The sequence below is a fragment of the Syngnathus acus genome, chromosome 23 (genome assembly GCF_901709675.1).
Source record: "Syngnathus acus chromosome 23, fSynAcu1.2, whole genome shotgun sequence".
NCBI lineage: Eukaryota > Metazoa > Chordata > Actinopteri > Syngnathiformes > Syngnathidae > Syngnathus > Syngnathus acus.
The window spans coordinates 5,687,246-5,703,107 of record NC_051107.1 but is presented as its reverse complement, the minus strand read 5'-3'; the positions used below and the strand labels follow the sequence as shown (position 1 = coordinate 5,703,107).

The window sequence follows — 15,862 nt, the reverse complement described above, 5'->3', positions numbered from 1 at the left end:
AGGGCATCGTTTCGTATAAGTGTGGCGTAGTACCCGGGCTGACCTTTGAGAGGCAGTGTCGTGCCACAAAATTAAATAGAAAAAAATGAAGAAGCTAGGCTAGCTCTTAGCTTATCTGGTAACTAACTATGTTTTGGTGAATTTATATTGCGTAAGATTTTTTTTTTAATTGAATGACAGACAAATCGATTTACCAACAAATTTAATTTTTTTTAAATTAAATTTAAGTTTGAGCTGATTTTTTGTTTAGCATATGTAAATGTGTAACATCTGTGGTTCACAGAATCCTTCAATGCATTTGTTTTTTTTTACTAAATAGTAAATGCTCTACTTCCAAAGTTAGCTACCTTTAAGAAAAGATCAGAGGCAAACGTGGAGGTCTCAAAGGCGCTAAAATGCACAGAATGATTCCAAAAAGATGCAAAGCTTTTAAAGATGTGACAAAGGCGGCGTGGGAAGGCAGCTTGTTTGGCAGCTTGTACCCGCTCGGCTTTTCTTTTTTTTTTGTGTGAGCCAGAAAAACACACATGCACACATTCACAGACACACACACACACACACTCCCGTGGTTCACTCAATCAGACAAGTACACGAACATGCAGGCGGAACGCCACAACGTCATGCACATGGAATGTTTTCCCATCTCAGTGTGACTCGGATATAAACGTGTGACGAGCTAATTTTATTTGGAGGATTTGCTGAAGCCAGCCGCACACCGAGCGACAAAACAATTTCTGGAGAAATTGCATGTGAACTAAAATCAATGAATTGTTGAAATGAACGATAATTCGTACAATGTTCAGTTGGGAATTTTTGGTTGAAGTGTATGTCTTGAAAAATATCAGCCTGAATTCTTTTGGTTTAAATACGGAAGGATGAGGTCGCAGAGTGTGCGGCTGGTTTCAAAGGTCAGTTTAAATTCTTCTGTCGTTGTTTGTCGAGGAGGTAGAGGGATGTCTAAACACTTGGTGAGCGCAGTTGCTTCCTGTGTGAGTTCATACGCTAATTAGCCTAGCATAGCCTACTGCTAGTTAGTTGGCCTTCGATTTAGAATTTTTACTCATTGGGAGTCCGATTTTCGTTCTTACACTAAGCTAGGCTAACATTTAGGCAAGGCCAACGAAATTGATTCATTGAATTCCAGTCACAAAAAACCTCCCATTCTCTCAATAATCTCAAATTAATTGATAGAAAAGTGCCAATTAACACACATGGGCTCAGGCTAATTTCTTGCGCGGCTAACGCTCATCCGGGCTCTGGCGGCGTGAACCGCTTGCGGCCCAGGCGGTCCCAAACCGTTGCGATGCGGCAGTGGGGGGGCGCTCACACCTTTTTCGCGCTATCGGGTTTTTCGTCACTCAGGAAGGGAAGCTCCTCAGCGTCGCCCCCTAGCTTCAAAACCTGGCGGTTCAGGTCCAGGCAGCACTGCAGAAAGCAAGTATTGCTCATATTCACTCATCTTTTTCTCTTGAGTTGTATTTGTTGATCTTGCTTACTTTGAGTTTGAGCAGAGTGCGCAGGCCGAGGCTCAGCTCGCACGTCTCGTCCTCTGAGAGGTAAAAAGAAATTTTCAAGCTCTTCAGCAAAAGCCAAGCTTTTTAAATGCTTTTCTCGGTTGTACCTTGGACCAAAGCAGAGCACTGGATGGTTTTTGAGCCCAGCTGAAGCTTGAGGTCGTTCACCGAGCCGCTTTGGACCCAACCGGTCCCCGAGAGCCTGATGGAACACCACAACATCAGCAACTTCAAATTGGATCAGCAGCAACAAGTAAGAGTTCAACCTCACATTTTGTTTTTCGAAATGATGTATGATACACGCAAAAAAATGTAATTGAATGTATTGACTTAGTGAGGACGTTCTTACCCAAGCCGTTGGCAGCAGGACGCCGAGATGTGGTTGTCTACGCTGTTGGTGTTTAACCAAAGTGTCACTCGACGCTCGCAGCACTGAGGACACAAAATGGAGTCTGTTGTTGTCAAAACACAAAATGGATGCCTGATTTGTGCTGACTTGTTGTCGTCGCAATTGGTGGTTAATCATCGTTTACGAATGGACTTAATGGAACATGGACAGGATGCTCATGTGGACTCTTCAATGCTGCGTCAGCAAATATTAAGTCAGCCATTCTGGAGCTTAAACTGAATTTCCACACAACTGTTGAAAAATTGCAAATTGTAAGGCTCCCACGGGCAACTCAAACCCCCAAGTGAAAAAACAAATCCGTCCATTTTGGTTTGAAGGTGTTCTTTTTCAGAATGCCTGTTAAATCAATATAGCCGCTGCACTTCAGTCCCTCGGGTGATTAACGGAAAAAAAAAGCAGAGCATTTTTTTTCCACCATTGTTTTCAAGTGCTCACGCTGAGCCTGCCTTTTATCCACGGAGGCAGAGCATCTTATCAGCAACACCGCAAAAGGCTCGGTCTTTTTTTTCTGTCTTTTGTCTCGGTGCTAAAATCTCTCTTCTTGCAGTGAAGTTTAAAAATAGATGTTGGATAAGTAAACCACACGAGCTAGAGCACTTAGCTGCGCGTGAGCAAAGTGCTGAAAAGGTTGCACAAATATTTCACTTAGTTTAACTGTAATTATTTACCAAAATTAAACAGTTTCAATGGTAATTTCGGATACCTTGCCGTGAACGCGCAGAGCGGCGAGACGTGTCGTTTCGGAGGCCGCCGCCGCGTCGCCGCCGTCATCGTCCGATCGCAGACTCTTGTCGCTCTCGGCCGAGGAGTCGTCGGCGCTTTCGTCCTCACCGTCCGCCTGCCCGTCCTTGCCGTCGTCGGCCAGCGGCGAGCGGACGTGGGCGGCGGGGTCTCGGGCCTCGCCCCGCAGCCGCGTGATGTTGCCCTCTAGGAGGCGGCGCTGCACGATGCTGTGGGGTTGCTATGGAAATAAGCGAGTGTCATGGATGTAATCCAGTCCTCTCACGTCTGGCCTTGTCTCAAATTGCCTTTCAGTGTCCATCTGGGAAGATGCTCAGCTCCACCGGGGAGGCGCGTTTGGCAGCCGCGGAACGGTAAGATGAGGAAGCGAGTACATTGTCTGCTTGGCTGAACACCAAAATGGCTCCCTGCACTCCATATTTGGGGCCACTCTCAGAATCTCCTCATAGTCTCACAGTCTTGGGATTTATCAGTCAATTCCAATTGGCCCCTAACGCTAATTGCTAGCTGACTAGCCTGAACAAGCCAGAAAGCATCTGGCAAATACGGCAGACAAGACACCTGCTAATTGCCAGACAGAATAATAAATGCATGCTAACTTATATTAGCATAACTCCTTTCAAGCATCCCAAGAACACCTAATAGCACTCTGGGTGAAAGGCCGCCTATTAAATGAATCCTGCAAATTTTCCACTGATGTGTATTGTGCCTAATAAAGTGGCGACTCTCCAATCCGCCTGCTGGCCGCTTGCATCCTAACGTTATTTGCGGCAGGGTTGCAGCCGCCCGGAGCACAAACAGACAACAATCTAAATTGAATTGCGCTCATAGATTGAATTTATCCTAACTGTCTGCTTCCCTGCGCGGAGGAAACACCTCAAAATAAGATATGACTAGTGGCTACCTACTTTTTATCTTTTATTGAATGAATGGCTGCTAACCGGTGAGCAATTACTCAACTGTTAAGTTAGCGATTTGCTTTTGATAAGTGTCAAGCTGTTATTTAGTCATTTATTATGCTGTGCTCAGCATATGTAAATGTTAGCTTGTAGCTAAACAGTATCTATTTGCACTTCGCTGCTGTTGTTGGGGTTGTTTTGAGTCGACTATTTTTAGCTGCCCAACTTCCAGCGGAACACACAAAAACACTCACATTAGCACGCATGCGTAACACTGCTAATTGTCCTGTGGTGAATAATAATAAGAATGCAGCCAGGGTACATTTAAGCTGTCTCTATTTTACTGCCATAATGTTTCTTGTGAGTGTGCTTGACTTTGAAGTGCTGCTCTGCTGCTGCCTGCTGGGAAAAAGAAACCTCATATTTGGAGATGAATATAAAACAGCTGCTGCAGGATTAAGTCAACTCTGGTCCATCTGCCTCCATGTGGCACATCTTCTGGACTCAGCGTTCCCTTCCATTTTGATGTTTTATGCACAAGATGGCGGTGTATGTGGAGCTCAGGTGTTTTGTGTCACTGGACTCAGATTCAATTCCCACACATCTGCGCTTTGTCTTTACATTTAATGCACACATGGTTGCATAATAACCCCCCCCCCCCCGGGTAGCACGAGACCACCAAGCACCAAGAGACGACGTTTCTCTTGCTTTAAAGGGCGGCCATTTTTTTTTTTTCTTTCTTTCTAACATGTTCGCTGATGCTCGCCACTCGGCACCCACTAACCCTCGGGCAAAAGAGAACAAAAAACAAACGTTGCGTAACCAACACTGCTGAATTACACATCAGAGCGGAAAGGCCGGCGGTGGATTCTCGTGTAGGATGGCATTTAACTGCCAATTATGATAGCAATCTCTTTCATTATTTATAAGTGTTAACAATGCTTCCCATTTTCCAACCTTATTTTGAAATCACATTTTTTTTCAAAGACATTTATCAGAATCAAACTACTAGCGAGCCGACTGCTAGCTTGTCGACAACAAGCTAGTGACTCCAACGCTAATGACAGTCGGCTCTCTGTCTCGATCCGTATCTTTCTATACTCGACTTGCCGTGCTAATTTGCTACTTTTCATCCAGAGAGAAAATGTTAAAAAGATGAAATAAATAGCTGTCATGTATGCAGGCTCGCAGATATCCTTAGGATGTCATTCTTGTCATTTAATGACTTTCTCAAGTGTATTCAGCGGCTAAACGGCGACCCAGGCTCTCATCTGACAATTTCCATTCCCGCCGGCTCAAATCGTCAACGCCATGCTTGACAGATTGCTTTTTCCTTTTTTTAAATTTGCCTATCTGCGCAGACACAAGCGTCATTCCAGATAATTGGTTTTAACATAAGACCCTGACGTAGCGGTTGGAGCGCCGGCAGCTAATAAATGACTAGCGTGTTAAGCTCCTCAAAACTAATCAAGTTTTAACCATTCAAAGCTTGCTTCGTGCTATTTCAAATTTCCTTTCCCTGTGACTTATTATTTCTTTTCTTTCCTGGGTTCAACGCAGGACAAAAATAACTCCTACAATTTTGCTAGCGCTTAGAATATATTGCCAAAATAGATGGAGCGGCTGCGCTAACTTTCAGTGTTCGCTTCCTGGGTTACTTCCTGCATTAGCTTCTGAAGTTATTTGTACAGTCAGTGCTTGGCTTCCAAAATTGGAGTTTGCCACCCTGCTTTCTTGTGGCCACAATGAGCTTCAACTGCCTGTCAAGAGCTGTCTCGAAATCTTCCATCATGCTGTCAAGCTGGCCAGCGATCAGCTGCTGGCCATACTCACTCACTTAATTGCCAGCGTGAGTTATTGTTAGGCGTCCTTTGAAAGGTCCCTGCTCGTAATAGTGACATTACAAATAATGACTGACATTTTCTATGCTCGCCCATAAAAATCATGTGGAGGCACCAGTGAGTTCATTCTTGATGTCCTCCGGGGTGTGCGCACTTACCAGGTCTTTAGACGTTCCCAGTCTCTTGAGACCGTCCAGGGGCAGCAGGTCAGCCGAGTCCTTGTGCGTGAACTGCGTGGCCTGCTTGAGACGGCGCTGCTGGTGCAGGATGGCTTTATCTCGGATGGCCAGCTCACCTTTTTTGGCCTCACTCATGGTCTTCAAAACTGGAATCCCGCTCCGCCCCCCCCCCCCCTCGGAACAAAAGACACCAGAGACGTAGGAATGTAGCTTCAAGGAGAACAGTGCTGATTTGTTGTGTTCCTCCTGGATGATGGTCTGATGTGGTCGAGCATCCTCCTGCGTGATTTCCCGTCTGTCTCCTTCCGAGCGGATTCTCCTCCCTCGCCCGCTTGCTTTCTCTCCTCCCTCGACACTCCTCCCCCCTCCTCTTCCTCTCGTCAGACACCGATGAAGAGCGAATGTTTTGCTCACTTGCAACTGGCGTCCTGGCGAATGCTCGCTGATGAGCCTCCGCGGTCCCGCTGCGGAGGTGTGACCCCACGCAGCCTGAGCCAATCAATCGTGCAGCAACGATCGTTCCCTTTCGCTCCACTAAACACTCAATTGAAAAGCTGTTTAACCCTTAGAGGCATTTTTCAATCGTGACATCAGTCTGGTGTGGAATTTGTGCATGAATTCTTAAGTCCTTGTGAAGGTTAGATTTGGTTGGATTTCTAGGTGTTAGTTGGCGCCCTCTGTTGGCCTCTTGTCTGAACTACACGCATTTCCTGCTCTCCGACCTCGTGTGCTGACATTGAGCTGCATTTTTAATAATGGCATCAGACATTAAACAGAAGTCGTTGAGCCCTCATGGAGGTAAATTAGGGTGGATTGCTAGCTGGTTTGTGTCTCCCCCTGTTGGCCAGATGCCGGCATTACACATATTTGTCACCTAATGTCTTTTTCTTGGTATTGTTTAATTCAGTTTGGATTTTTCAGAAGACAGTTTCCATTAGCCTAAGAATATACTGTCAGGAATCCAATTTATACTTGTAAAAATTATTTTACTGACGGAAAATGGTTTTTAAATGTTATTGAGTGCTCGTGAACGTTATTTAGCTTGGGTTTCTGGGTTTTCTGTCGCCCTCTGTTGGCCACCTGTCCACACTACACGCATTTCTATCCGTCTTAAACTTGCATATTTCAGTCCAGGTTAACAACTTCGGTTCATAAGATATTTAATTTATATTAATAATATTTATTTATAATCCTCAATTTACTCCACAGATTGAGGAATGAAAAGCACCTTTATTCAAAGAACAAACTTTAGCAACAGCCCAAAAACAACAAAAACAGCAGTATGGTCATTTTGTGCTTTTTGTGAGAGGATGGAGTTTGTAATGGAAAAGGCACGTATGCAATTGAATGTCACAGAATTTCAACTCTTTCTATCGTTATCATAGGAATGCTGTTTTTTTTTAAGGTTTGTCGTGAACATCTGCAACCTGTATTCCAACAATGACCATTTTGACCTTAACTATTGGATGTTTTTTGACCACTGACATCTGTCTGCTCATAAACTGCCCCCCCCCTGTAGGTCTGGAGTGTGAAATATAAAGTGCAATTTAGCTTAATTTGGCCTCAATGATGTAACTGCAGTCTCTACCATCACAGCACGTTGGGGAGATAAAGCGAGCAAAGCAGCATGTTCTGTCCGAACGCTCGCAAGCGCCTGAAGGCCTCCCAGGCGTCGTTGAATATGTTGTACTTGAGGAAGACGCGGTGCTCCATGCTGGTGGACAGCCCCACGTCGCGGCTCATGATGTAGATGCCGTCGTTGTGCAGCGTGCACGTCAGGTTGAGGCCCGACTTGGACGTGTTCTCCTTGAGCTGCAGCCACTCGCCGGTGGTGACGTTGTACGACTGCACGGTCAGCACGTCCTCCATCTCGCTGGGCCAGCGCCGCGTGTGCTCCAGTTTGTGCGTGTAGCCGCCCACCAGGTAGATAGTGTCCTCCACCGACAGCATCTGCTGCTTGCGCACGTGCACCGTGCACGGGCGGAACGCCGTCCACATGTCGGCCACGGGGCAGTAGCGTAGAAGGTTGGTGTTGCGCACTGTGGCGAGAGACAAACGTTAGCAGAAAATGGCCAGATGCACACTGGACTTTTGCGCCCACCTCTGGCCGTGTACCCGCCCATGACGTAGATCATTCCCTGGCACTCGCAGGCCGAGAACTCGGCCAGCGGGTCGGGCATGGACGACACGCAGGTCCAGTAGTCGTTCTCCGGGCTGTAGCACTCCACCGTGCCCAGACTTTGTCCCCCCACGGCGTACAACTTCCCCTGCACGGCCAGGAGCTTGAAGTTGGACCTGAAGGACGGCAAAAAGGGGTCAGGGTCTTAACGGCTCTTGAAAGAACTTGATGGCGATCTGCCAAACCGCCGCTCCGGCCATGTTGACGTTACCTCTTCTGGTTGAGTGACGCCACCTGGTTCCACTCGTTCCTGCAGGGGTTGTAGCAGTGCGTGGCTGAGATCTCCTGGCTGCTGGTTCGGTAGCCCCCGGCGATGAAGAGGTAGTTGTCCAGCACGGCCGAGCCGTAACCTCTCACGTTGATCATGTCCGCCGGCAGGTTGTTGGCCAGCGGCTTCCAGCGCTGCTCGGCCTCGCCGTACCTCAGCATGGAGCAGGGCTCTTCCTGGTCCGGCATGTCCAGGCACAGGCTGCTGAAGTCCCCCATGACCACCAGGGTGGCGGCACCCCTCATGCGCATCTCCTTGGCCTGCTCCCTGACAGCAGGGGGGAGGCTGCAGAACTCGGGTCGCCTCATCGTGGGGTGGTAGTAGCAGCTCATGAATTTGAGGCAGGCGCTGCGCAGCTCGTGAGTTCCGTAAACCTCTGACAGGGTGTAGAGCTCCACGCAGTTGTCCAGCCGGATCTCCGCCATCAGAACCTTGAGGATGGAAGTGACCTGCAAGAAGGATGCCGTCTCGATCAGGTCCTCCAGGGTCTCGTTGACGATCTCTACTTTGGAGGTGTTGATGAACTCCAGGACCAGCTCCAAGCCGGGGGCGCTGAGGCCCTGCAGCTGCACGGAGTCCTCCGTGGACTCCCTCATTCCCGAGCTGTACAGAGCACGGAAGTAGTCGCTCTTCTCAATCAGCTTCCTCTTGTTCACCTCGTATCTTTTGTCCTCCATCACGATGGCGATGTTGTGCTCCGATGACATGTCGAAAAGAGTGCGCGTCTCGAGCAGGCCGACTTGAATGGATTTGGTTTACGTCTCACCGGTGTGAACCGCTCCAAATATGGCCATGTTTGGCCCACGGCTCGTTATCGAGCAACTTTCTATAGCCGGGGAAGCTAACCTGCAAACGACGCCAGACAGAACCGGCCACAGACAGGCCAGCAACGCACTTTAACACCCCGCAAGAGTCCGATAAAAGATCCCCCGATAATGAAAGTGGCAGTTTAAGTGATGTAAAGAACTTCCAAAAGCGACCGTGGTGATTTGCATCCCATTTTGTCAGCCTTCGCTGACAACTTTGGGATTGTTTTGGTTCCGAGCGCTCTTCGTCGTTGGTGGCTTTATTGCTAACTTGCGTGCTTCTGCCGCCTGGCGGTGTTTGAGCGCTACTGCGTTTGATTCGATTGGCTCGTTAATTGGAGAATTCTCTGCTTCTTTCACTCGAGATAATAACGTTTGGAAAATATGGTTTGGAAGAGCTCGTTAAATACCGTTTAAATACAGGAATGGTGGCGTTTGAAACACTCTTGGCAAGTGTCTTTTAATTCGAAACCGGGAGATGGCATGTGTGCCTTCCCTCTTGGCTTGACGTGGGTGTTTTTGCTTTTAGTTTGAAAACCGGACGTCTCGTCTGTGCATTCCTTGTGACTTGACGTCGGTGTGTTTATTTGCGTGTGACAGGCAGACGGTGGCACATCAATGACTGGGGCGTTACACGCCCGGACCGCTTTGACTCTGTGGCTCCAGGCAGCGGGCCGTCCGCCGTTCGTTATCCGAGTTGATGATGTGGGAACCGGCGTGCGCCTCCTGGTCCCCCCGCTGCCTGCTGATGCTCATCATCGTCGCCGCTGTCAAGACAACCTACGCCGACACGACGCTACCGCCGTGCGATGAGGTAAGCGTGCACAATAGATCATATTATTCATTTGTAGAATTAGTGCAAGACATTGATAAATAGTAACAGTGGTGATATTTAAGTTGTTGTTATGCATAACATGTTCGCCAAATAGTTGAATTGCAAATTGTTAATTTGATACCATTCATTTGATATCATTTTAAAAGTGTTGTCATAAAAGGGCCTATTCCCTAGCCAAGCTTGTGCTAAACTAACCAGCTATCTTCACCAGTCATGGAATATAATCCAATTTTTGGTCTGTGCGTCCACTCAGCTTCAATTGTTGTCACTGCTGCCTTTTTATGGCTTGCCCCCGTCCAATCTCATCTCCCTCCTCTCGTCCACTCATCCATCGCCATGGCAACCGGCATGAGTTACCCGGGAGACCAACAGATTGCGCGAGCTGGCTGTTTGTCTTTTTCCTCGGCTGCTTATCGGTTTCACGGCGCTTTTAATTTGCGGGCGCCCGTGATTCTGCCTGGAGGCCAAAGCATCGCCGAGGTGCGTTTGTTGCCTCGGGTGGTCGTAGCTGGGAACTCGTGCAAACATGACACGGGAAATGTGGTGAAAAGTCAAGAATTTCAAAAATTCCCATCCAACCTGTTTGTTGCCTCACAGGGTGTAAAAGTAAACCAACACAATCCATTATCCTCAGTTTGCAAACGGAAATGAACAATGTTTTTTTTATTCAGCAGTGCACACTAGAAATATTGTCACGAGGATTGACCACGTATTGTAATTGAGTGAGCTGCTCCTCCGGCCAAAACATGCATTAAACAAACCTGTGGCTGTGCTTTCCCGCTCCGGCCCATTAGTTGCCATGGCGATCAGGGTCACCCAGGCCACTTTCTCCGCTCCGCCGTCCATTAATAATTGCCGCTGGCAACATAACGAGGGCCGTTATGTCCTGCAGATGGACCACTACTACCAGTACACGGAGTGTGACAGCACGGGGTCCCGCTGGAGGGTGGCCATCCCGCTCAATCCGGGCACCTGCTCGGGCCTCCCGCCCCCCAGCAGAGGAACCGACTGCAGTGAGTCTAGCGCCACCTAGAAATGCTCTTTCCCGGCTTCATTTTGCTTTTGTTCAGGCTTCTCGTGCTCGGCCGGCAAGTTCCTGGAAATGTCCACGCAGTCGTGCACGCCGTGCGCGGCCGGCTCCTACTCGCTGGGCAGCGGCCTGCGCTTCGATCAGTGGGACGCCCTCCCCGGCGGATTCATCAGCATCGCCAGCTTCCTCAACGCCAAGCCGCCCAACGGCGACTTCCAGGCGTGCAGCAAGTACGTTTATCTTTCTCGTCCCCGCGGTTCGGCTGGATAATTGAGCGATTGACGTCTTTTGCGGCGCAGCTCGACGTGGACGCCGCAAGGCGTGTACCTGGAGTCCAACCGGGACGAGTGCACCGTGTCGCTGGTCTACGTGGTCCACCTGGAGAAGCAGGGCTCCGTCTCCTTCACCTACCAGTACCCCGACAACAACATCTTCTTTGAGTTCTACGTGAGAACACCTTTGTCCTTGTCGGCCACATGTCGGCCCTCCGCGTGTGACTATCGCCGCGCGCGTGTGTTCAGGTCCAGAACGAGCAGTGCCAGGAGATGAGCCAGAGTGACGAGCAGAAGTGGATCAAGGTGACCAGCAACGGAGAATGGGGAACGCACGCGGTGAGTGGAAGTTGCCAACAACGTCCACGTGAACACACTCTGACGCGAACTTGTGTTGCAGATCAACTTGTGGGCCGGCACCAACATCCTGTACTGGAGAACGACGGGCATCCTAGTGGGCGTCAAGATGGTGAAACCTGTGCTGCTCAAGGAAATCAGAATAGAAGGTCAGGAAAAAAAAAAAAAAAAAGTGGCCAACGTTCCAGCGGGAACATTTTGCTCATCTTTTGGAATATTGTAAAAAGGTGTGGCCTACACGTCTGAGTGCTTTCCCTGCCGACCCGGGTGGTTCAGCGCCAGCCCCGGCTCGTCCTCCTGTCGCCCGTGTCCGAGCGGCACCTTCTCCGCCAAGGGCTCCACTTCTTGCGCCGCCTGCCCACCGAATCACTACTCGCGTGCGTACGCATCCACATTTCACAAATCAAATATACAAATCGACAAAGTACTTTTGCGGCACAAGATGTGGAGGAAGTAAATGTGCCGAGTCACACCTTCCAGGAAATGAAACAATTTCATTTCATGTTACAGTCAAATTAATTATAACTGTGTGTCTATAATATTGTTGTTGTCTTAGTGGAGGGATGGGCCGAGTGCAAGATGAGGCCTGCATGTGCCGACAGGGACTATTTCCAGATTCACACGCCTTGTGACAGCCAAGGAAAGGTTAGTGTGTACACACGCACGCACGCACACACACACGCTTCCTGGTTCCTCATACCAGGCCCACGTGTGAAAGGAACTGGACCAGAGTGAGCAAACGGTTGCTAATGCTACGATTGAGAAGATGCAAAGGAGAGGAACAAACATGAGCGCTCTGAAATTGTGGCCCCCTCCGAGCTCATCTAATAAATAATAGATAGCGTGTTATTGGAAACATGACATATGTATTTAAAGTATTCGTTCCAAAATTGCATATTCATTCAGCTTTGGGATATTGTTAAGTTTGTACCATCAGTTTTCTTTTTTTCCACCCCCGCTGCAGACGCAAGCGGTGTACCGCTGGGTGGAGCCTAAGATCTGCGACGAGAACGCCACCGGCGCCGTGGCGCTGCCCGCCTCGGAGCCGCGCAAAGCGTGCCCGCCGTGCAACCCGGGCTTCTACAACAGCAACGACTCCACCTGCTCGCCGTGCCCGGCCGGGACGCGCTCGGATGGCACCTACGGTAATGCTCGCGCACGCCGGCTGCCGCGTTATCTTGGCCCCTGGCATGTCGCCCGACTGGTCGGGCCTGAAAAAGAAGGTCGGGGGTCACAGACGTTTTCACAATGCGTCGCCAATGTCGAGAGAATTGTGTTTTCTTCCCGCTTTACGAGCATTTCTTCACATTTGCGCGTGTGCGCAGCGTGCACGGCGTGCCCCTCGGGCACAGAGCCGGTCCTGGGCTACGAGTTTCGATGGTGGAACGTCCTTCCCGCCAACATGAAGACTTCCTGCTTCAACGTGGGGAATTCCAAATGCGACGGCATGAACGGTAAGAATTTTTGGCACGCGTCCATTCGCTGCGGTTTTTCAGAGCAACACAACTTGACAAACCGATTTGTTGCGCAAGAGCTGTGAGAACTATAAATAGGTTTGATGGAGCCGATCGAAAAATGTTTGGCTGCGTGTCGACGTTCAGGTTGGGAAGTGGCGGGCGACCACGTCCGAAGCGGAGCCGGCTCGTCGGACGACGACTACCTCATCCTCAGCCTGCACGTGCCGGGCTTTAAGTAAGGACGCCCGCGAGGCTCACCGGCGTTCCCACGCATGAACGGGACGTGTTTTTGTTTTGCGCGCAGGGTGCCGGCGTCACTGTCGGGCATGAGCGGCGGCGAGGTGGGGCGGATCACCTTCGAATTTGAGACGCTCTGCAGCGGTGACTGCCAGCTCTACTTCATGATGGTGAGTGCGAGGAGGACGTTCGTTGGGCCCGGCTTCACGCTTGTCCTGTGGCGCCCCCCGCAGGACGTGCACAGCAAGAGCACCACCGTGGTGGAGTCGTGGGAGGGCAGCAAAAGCCGCCAGTCGTATTCGCACAGCATGAGCAGGAACGACTCTGTCACTTTCACGTGGGCCTTCCAGAGGACCAATCACGCTCTGGATGTAAGTTTAAAAAAAAAATAATCAAATTGGGATCATCGGCAGACGCTGGGCGTCCCTAATGAAGCGTCCCGTTTGCACAGGTGCGTCGCTACGTGGGCGACAACGTGAAGCTCTTCTCTATCCACGTGACCAACGTGCTGGAGGGCGTGGCCTCGGGATGCCGAGCGTGCGCCCTGGTGCCCGACGGCTCCCGGCGAGCCGGCTCCACGTGCGTGCCGTGCCCGCCGGGCTTCTACATCCACACCGAGACCAACCGATGCGAGGAGTGCCCGCCCGGCACGCACCTGGCCGGACGCCACACCTACGGCCGCGAGGCCTGCGTGGCGTGCGGGCCCGCCAGCATCAGCGACCGGGTGAGCGAGCGCTCTGCCGACACGCGGCGAGAGAAAAGAAAAAAATCCATAAATGTGCGTTTTCTTCCAGGAGCATTCCCGTTGCTACAGCGACTGCTCCTTTTCGCGCCTGCACAACAACCGCACGCTGACCTACGACCTGAGCGCGCTGAGCGACGTGGCCTCGCTCACCCTGAAGCCCAGCTTCACCACTAAGGGCACCAAGTACCTTCACCTTTTCAACATCAGCCTGTGTGGCCACCAGGTCAACTGAAAAACAACCTATGACAAGATAACAAATTTTGTAGGCGTAACCACGGCGATGCGTGTGCGTACAGGGCCGCAGAGCAGCAGTGTGCAGGAACAACCTGACCGACTTCAGCGGCGTGTTCAACAAAGACGAGCAGGGCAACGACGACGGCGCCGCCCGGCTGGCCAACGCGGTGGACGGCTTCATCTGCCAGTCCACCATCATCCCGGCCGACGGGCGCGGCTTCCGGACGCCCATTTCCTCGCAGTCCGTCCGCCTGGCCGACATGTTTCTCGGTAGGTCCACTTTTGAACGGCGCCGTTCTGCTCGGCTGCCACTCAGTGTTAGTTTGGCGCCCCCCGCAGGAGCGACTGTGGACCGCTTCCTGGACGGCGTGAGGGCTGACCCAGGGCTCTTCCCGGAAAACACCAACAATGTTCCAGACATCAACTTCTTCTACAGGTAGACAATCAAAAGATGCACCTTTGTGTTTTTCTACCCACGTGACACATTTCTTCATGTTATTTTCATTTCAGGTCGACACAGGTGACGGCGTCCTGCGATCAAGGCCGCAGTTCGGTCATCGTGGTCCGCTGTCATCCCAAAAAATCTGAACGTGGCGAGCTCTCTGTGCCCAGGTCGGTCAAGCGTGTGTGAAAATGTTGAGACATTTTTTTATTTTATACAAAGTTGTGAACATATTACAAAAAAATGAAAATAACTTTTGTGGGGTTTTTTCTAGCTCCTGTCCTGCAGGAACCTGTGACGGCTGCGCCTTCCACTTCCTGTGGGAGAGCGCCAGTGCCTGCCCGCTCTGCACGCGAGACGACTACCACCAACTGGATGGCGCCTGCAAAGGCGGCATCCAGGTAGCCGCGCGCACCGCACACTCGTAATCATAACGTCACGTGGTCGAGTTCCTGTCATCCGCCCAATGTGTTTCCAGGAAACATTTTACTTGTGGAACGAGCCCAAGCTGTGCACCAAAGGCGTCCCGTTGCCTCCCAGGAGCTCCACCCCTTGCGAGTCTGTCGCCTTGTGGCTCAAGTTGGGCGTGGGCGGCGGAGCCTTTTTGGCCGCGCTGCTCGTCGTCCTCACCTGCTATTTTTGGAAGAAGAACAAGAGGTGTGTCTTCATACTTGTGACCACGTTTGCCTTGGGTGATCACGTGACGTAACGTACTCGCGACAGGCTGGAGTACAAGTACTCTCGTCTGGTGATGTCGGCCAACAAGGAGTGCGAGCTGCCCGCCGCCGATAGCTGCGGCCTGGACGAGGGCGAAGACCCCGACGACGACACCGTCTACACCCGCAAGCCCTCCCTGCTGGGGAAGCTCCGCGCCATTGCCAACAAGGTGTGTGTATGCCACTTTAGGATGTGTTTAAACTTTGTTTTTCTAATTTAATGTCATTTTTCTACTGAACCAAATGGTGTCTTTCAGCATGAGGGAGGAGACAGCAGTGAATCTGTGCAGCTCAACAGCTCTCAGGCGGATCGCTGGGTCCTGGATTAGTCATACTGGACTCACTTGCCATTTGATGCGCCTCGGTGTTTGGGGAGGAAAAAACTGACCTCTTTGTATTGTTTTTATACATTTTTATTTGGCTTCTTTTAAGGGCCATGTATTTATATCAGTGTTGTTTATTTAATAAACTCCTTTATTAAACTATGAACGTGTTTTTCCCCTGGAGTTAACACTCCAATTTATGTTTGATGATTAAGTTGTGCACTTAGTTTTTGGCCCAGTAAATGACGTCAGATGTTGCCATGTGCTCATCTGCCCCCTGGCGGCACTGTGTGCCATTACAAGTGACAGGAGAGGTGGCTGCACTCGCGATACTCACTCAAAACACGTTCACGCGTGAACCATTAATAACTAACATTT

General features: G+C 50.4%; 3 protein-coding genes across 3 annotated transcripts; 1 reads left to right on the top strand and 2 right to left on the bottom strand.

Annotated features, from left to right (window-relative positions):
• Positions 1-245: 245 nt before the first annotated feature.
• On the bottom strand, positions 246-6,272 carry nrip2 (nuclear receptor interacting protein 2). Its single transcript, XM_037243457.1, has 6 exons — positions 5,563-6,272; positions 2,627-2,884; positions 1,864-1,946; positions 1,622-1,716; positions 1,497-1,549; positions 246-1,425 (listed from the first exon to the last, which is right to left on the bottom strand). The coding sequence occupies exons 1-6, from the start codon at positions 5,716-5,718 to the stop codon at positions 1,324-1,326; spliced, it is 747 nt and encodes a 248-aa protein (XP_037099352.1). The 5' UTR covers positions 5,719-6,272; the 3' UTR covers positions 246-1,323.
• On the top strand, positions 1,678-15,646 carry LOC119117163 (endosome/lysosome-associated apoptosis and autophagy regulator family member 2-like). Its single transcript, XM_037243276.1, has 24 exons — positions 1,678-1,767; positions 2,959-3,017; positions 9,437-9,650; positions 10,564-10,684; positions 10,742-10,931; positions 11,001-11,148; positions 11,223-11,312; positions 11,374-11,479; positions 11,558-11,707; positions 11,887-11,975; positions 12,295-12,475; positions 12,656-12,784; positions 12,932-13,022; positions 13,092-13,194; positions 13,258-13,395; positions 13,476-13,748; positions 13,819-13,992; positions 14,066-14,273; positions 14,343-14,439; positions 14,514-14,615; positions 14,720-14,846; positions 14,924-15,102; positions 15,169-15,331; positions 15,419-15,646. Exons 3-24 carry the CDS (start codon positions 9,537-9,539, stop codon positions 15,488-15,490), a joined length of 3,045 nt encoding a protein of 1,014 aa, XP_037099171.1. The 5' UTR covers positions 1,678-1,767; positions 2,959-3,017; positions 9,437-9,536; the 3' UTR covers positions 15,491-15,646.
• klhl42 (kelch-like family, member 42) lies at positions 6,794-9,177 on the bottom strand. Its single transcript, XM_037243405.1, has 3 exons — positions 7,974-9,177; positions 7,685-7,878; positions 6,794-7,622 (listed from the first exon to the last, which is right to left on the bottom strand). The coding sequence occupies exons 1-3, from the start codon at positions 8,735-8,737 to the stop codon at positions 7,174-7,176; spliced, it is 1,407 nt and encodes a 468-aa protein (XP_037099300.1). The 5' UTR covers positions 8,738-9,177; the 3' UTR covers positions 6,794-7,173.
• Positions 15,647-15,862: the final 216 nt, after the last annotated feature.

Excerpts from the sequence above, each read along its gene's own strand:
- nrip2 (XM_037243457.1), bottom strand. The coding sequence starts at position 5,718 with ATGAGTGAGGCCAAAAAAGGTGAGCTGGCCATCCGAGATAAAGCCATC. Across the intron at positions 2,885-5,562 it reads TGGGAACGTCTAAAGACCTG|CAACCCCACAGCATCGTGCA; the intron begins GTAAGTGCGCAC and ends TTATTTCCATAG. Across the intron at positions 1,550-1,621 it reads GTGCTCTGCTTTGGTCCAAG|AGGACGAGACGTGCGAGCTG; the intron begins GTACAACCGAGA and ends TTTACCTCTCAG.
- klhl42 (XM_037243405.1), bottom strand. The coding sequence starts at position 8,737 with ATGTCATCGGAGCACAACATCGCCATCGTGATGGAGGACAAAAGATAC. Across the intron at positions 7,879-7,973 it reads GCGTCACTCAACCAGAAGAG|GTCCAACTTCAAGCTCCTGG; the intron begins GTAACGTCAACA and ends GCCGTCCTTCAG. Across the intron at positions 7,623-7,684 it reads GGGCGGGTACACGGCCAGAG|TGCGCAACACCAACCTTCTA; the intron begins GTGGGCGCAAAA and ends CTCTCGCCACAG.
- LOC119117163 (XM_037243276.1), top strand. The coding sequence starts at position 9,537 with ATGATGTGGGAACCGGCGTGCGCCTCCTGGTCCCCCCGCTGCCTGCTG. Across the intron at positions 14,616-14,719 it reads GGCGAGCTCTCTGTGCCCAG|CTCCTGTCCTGCAGGAACCT; the intron begins GTCGGTCAAGCG and ends GGTTTTTTCTAG. Across the intron at positions 15,332-15,418 it reads TCCGCGCCATTGCCAACAAG|CATGAGGGAGGAGACAGCAG; the intron begins GTGTGTGTATGC and ends GGTGTCTTTCAG.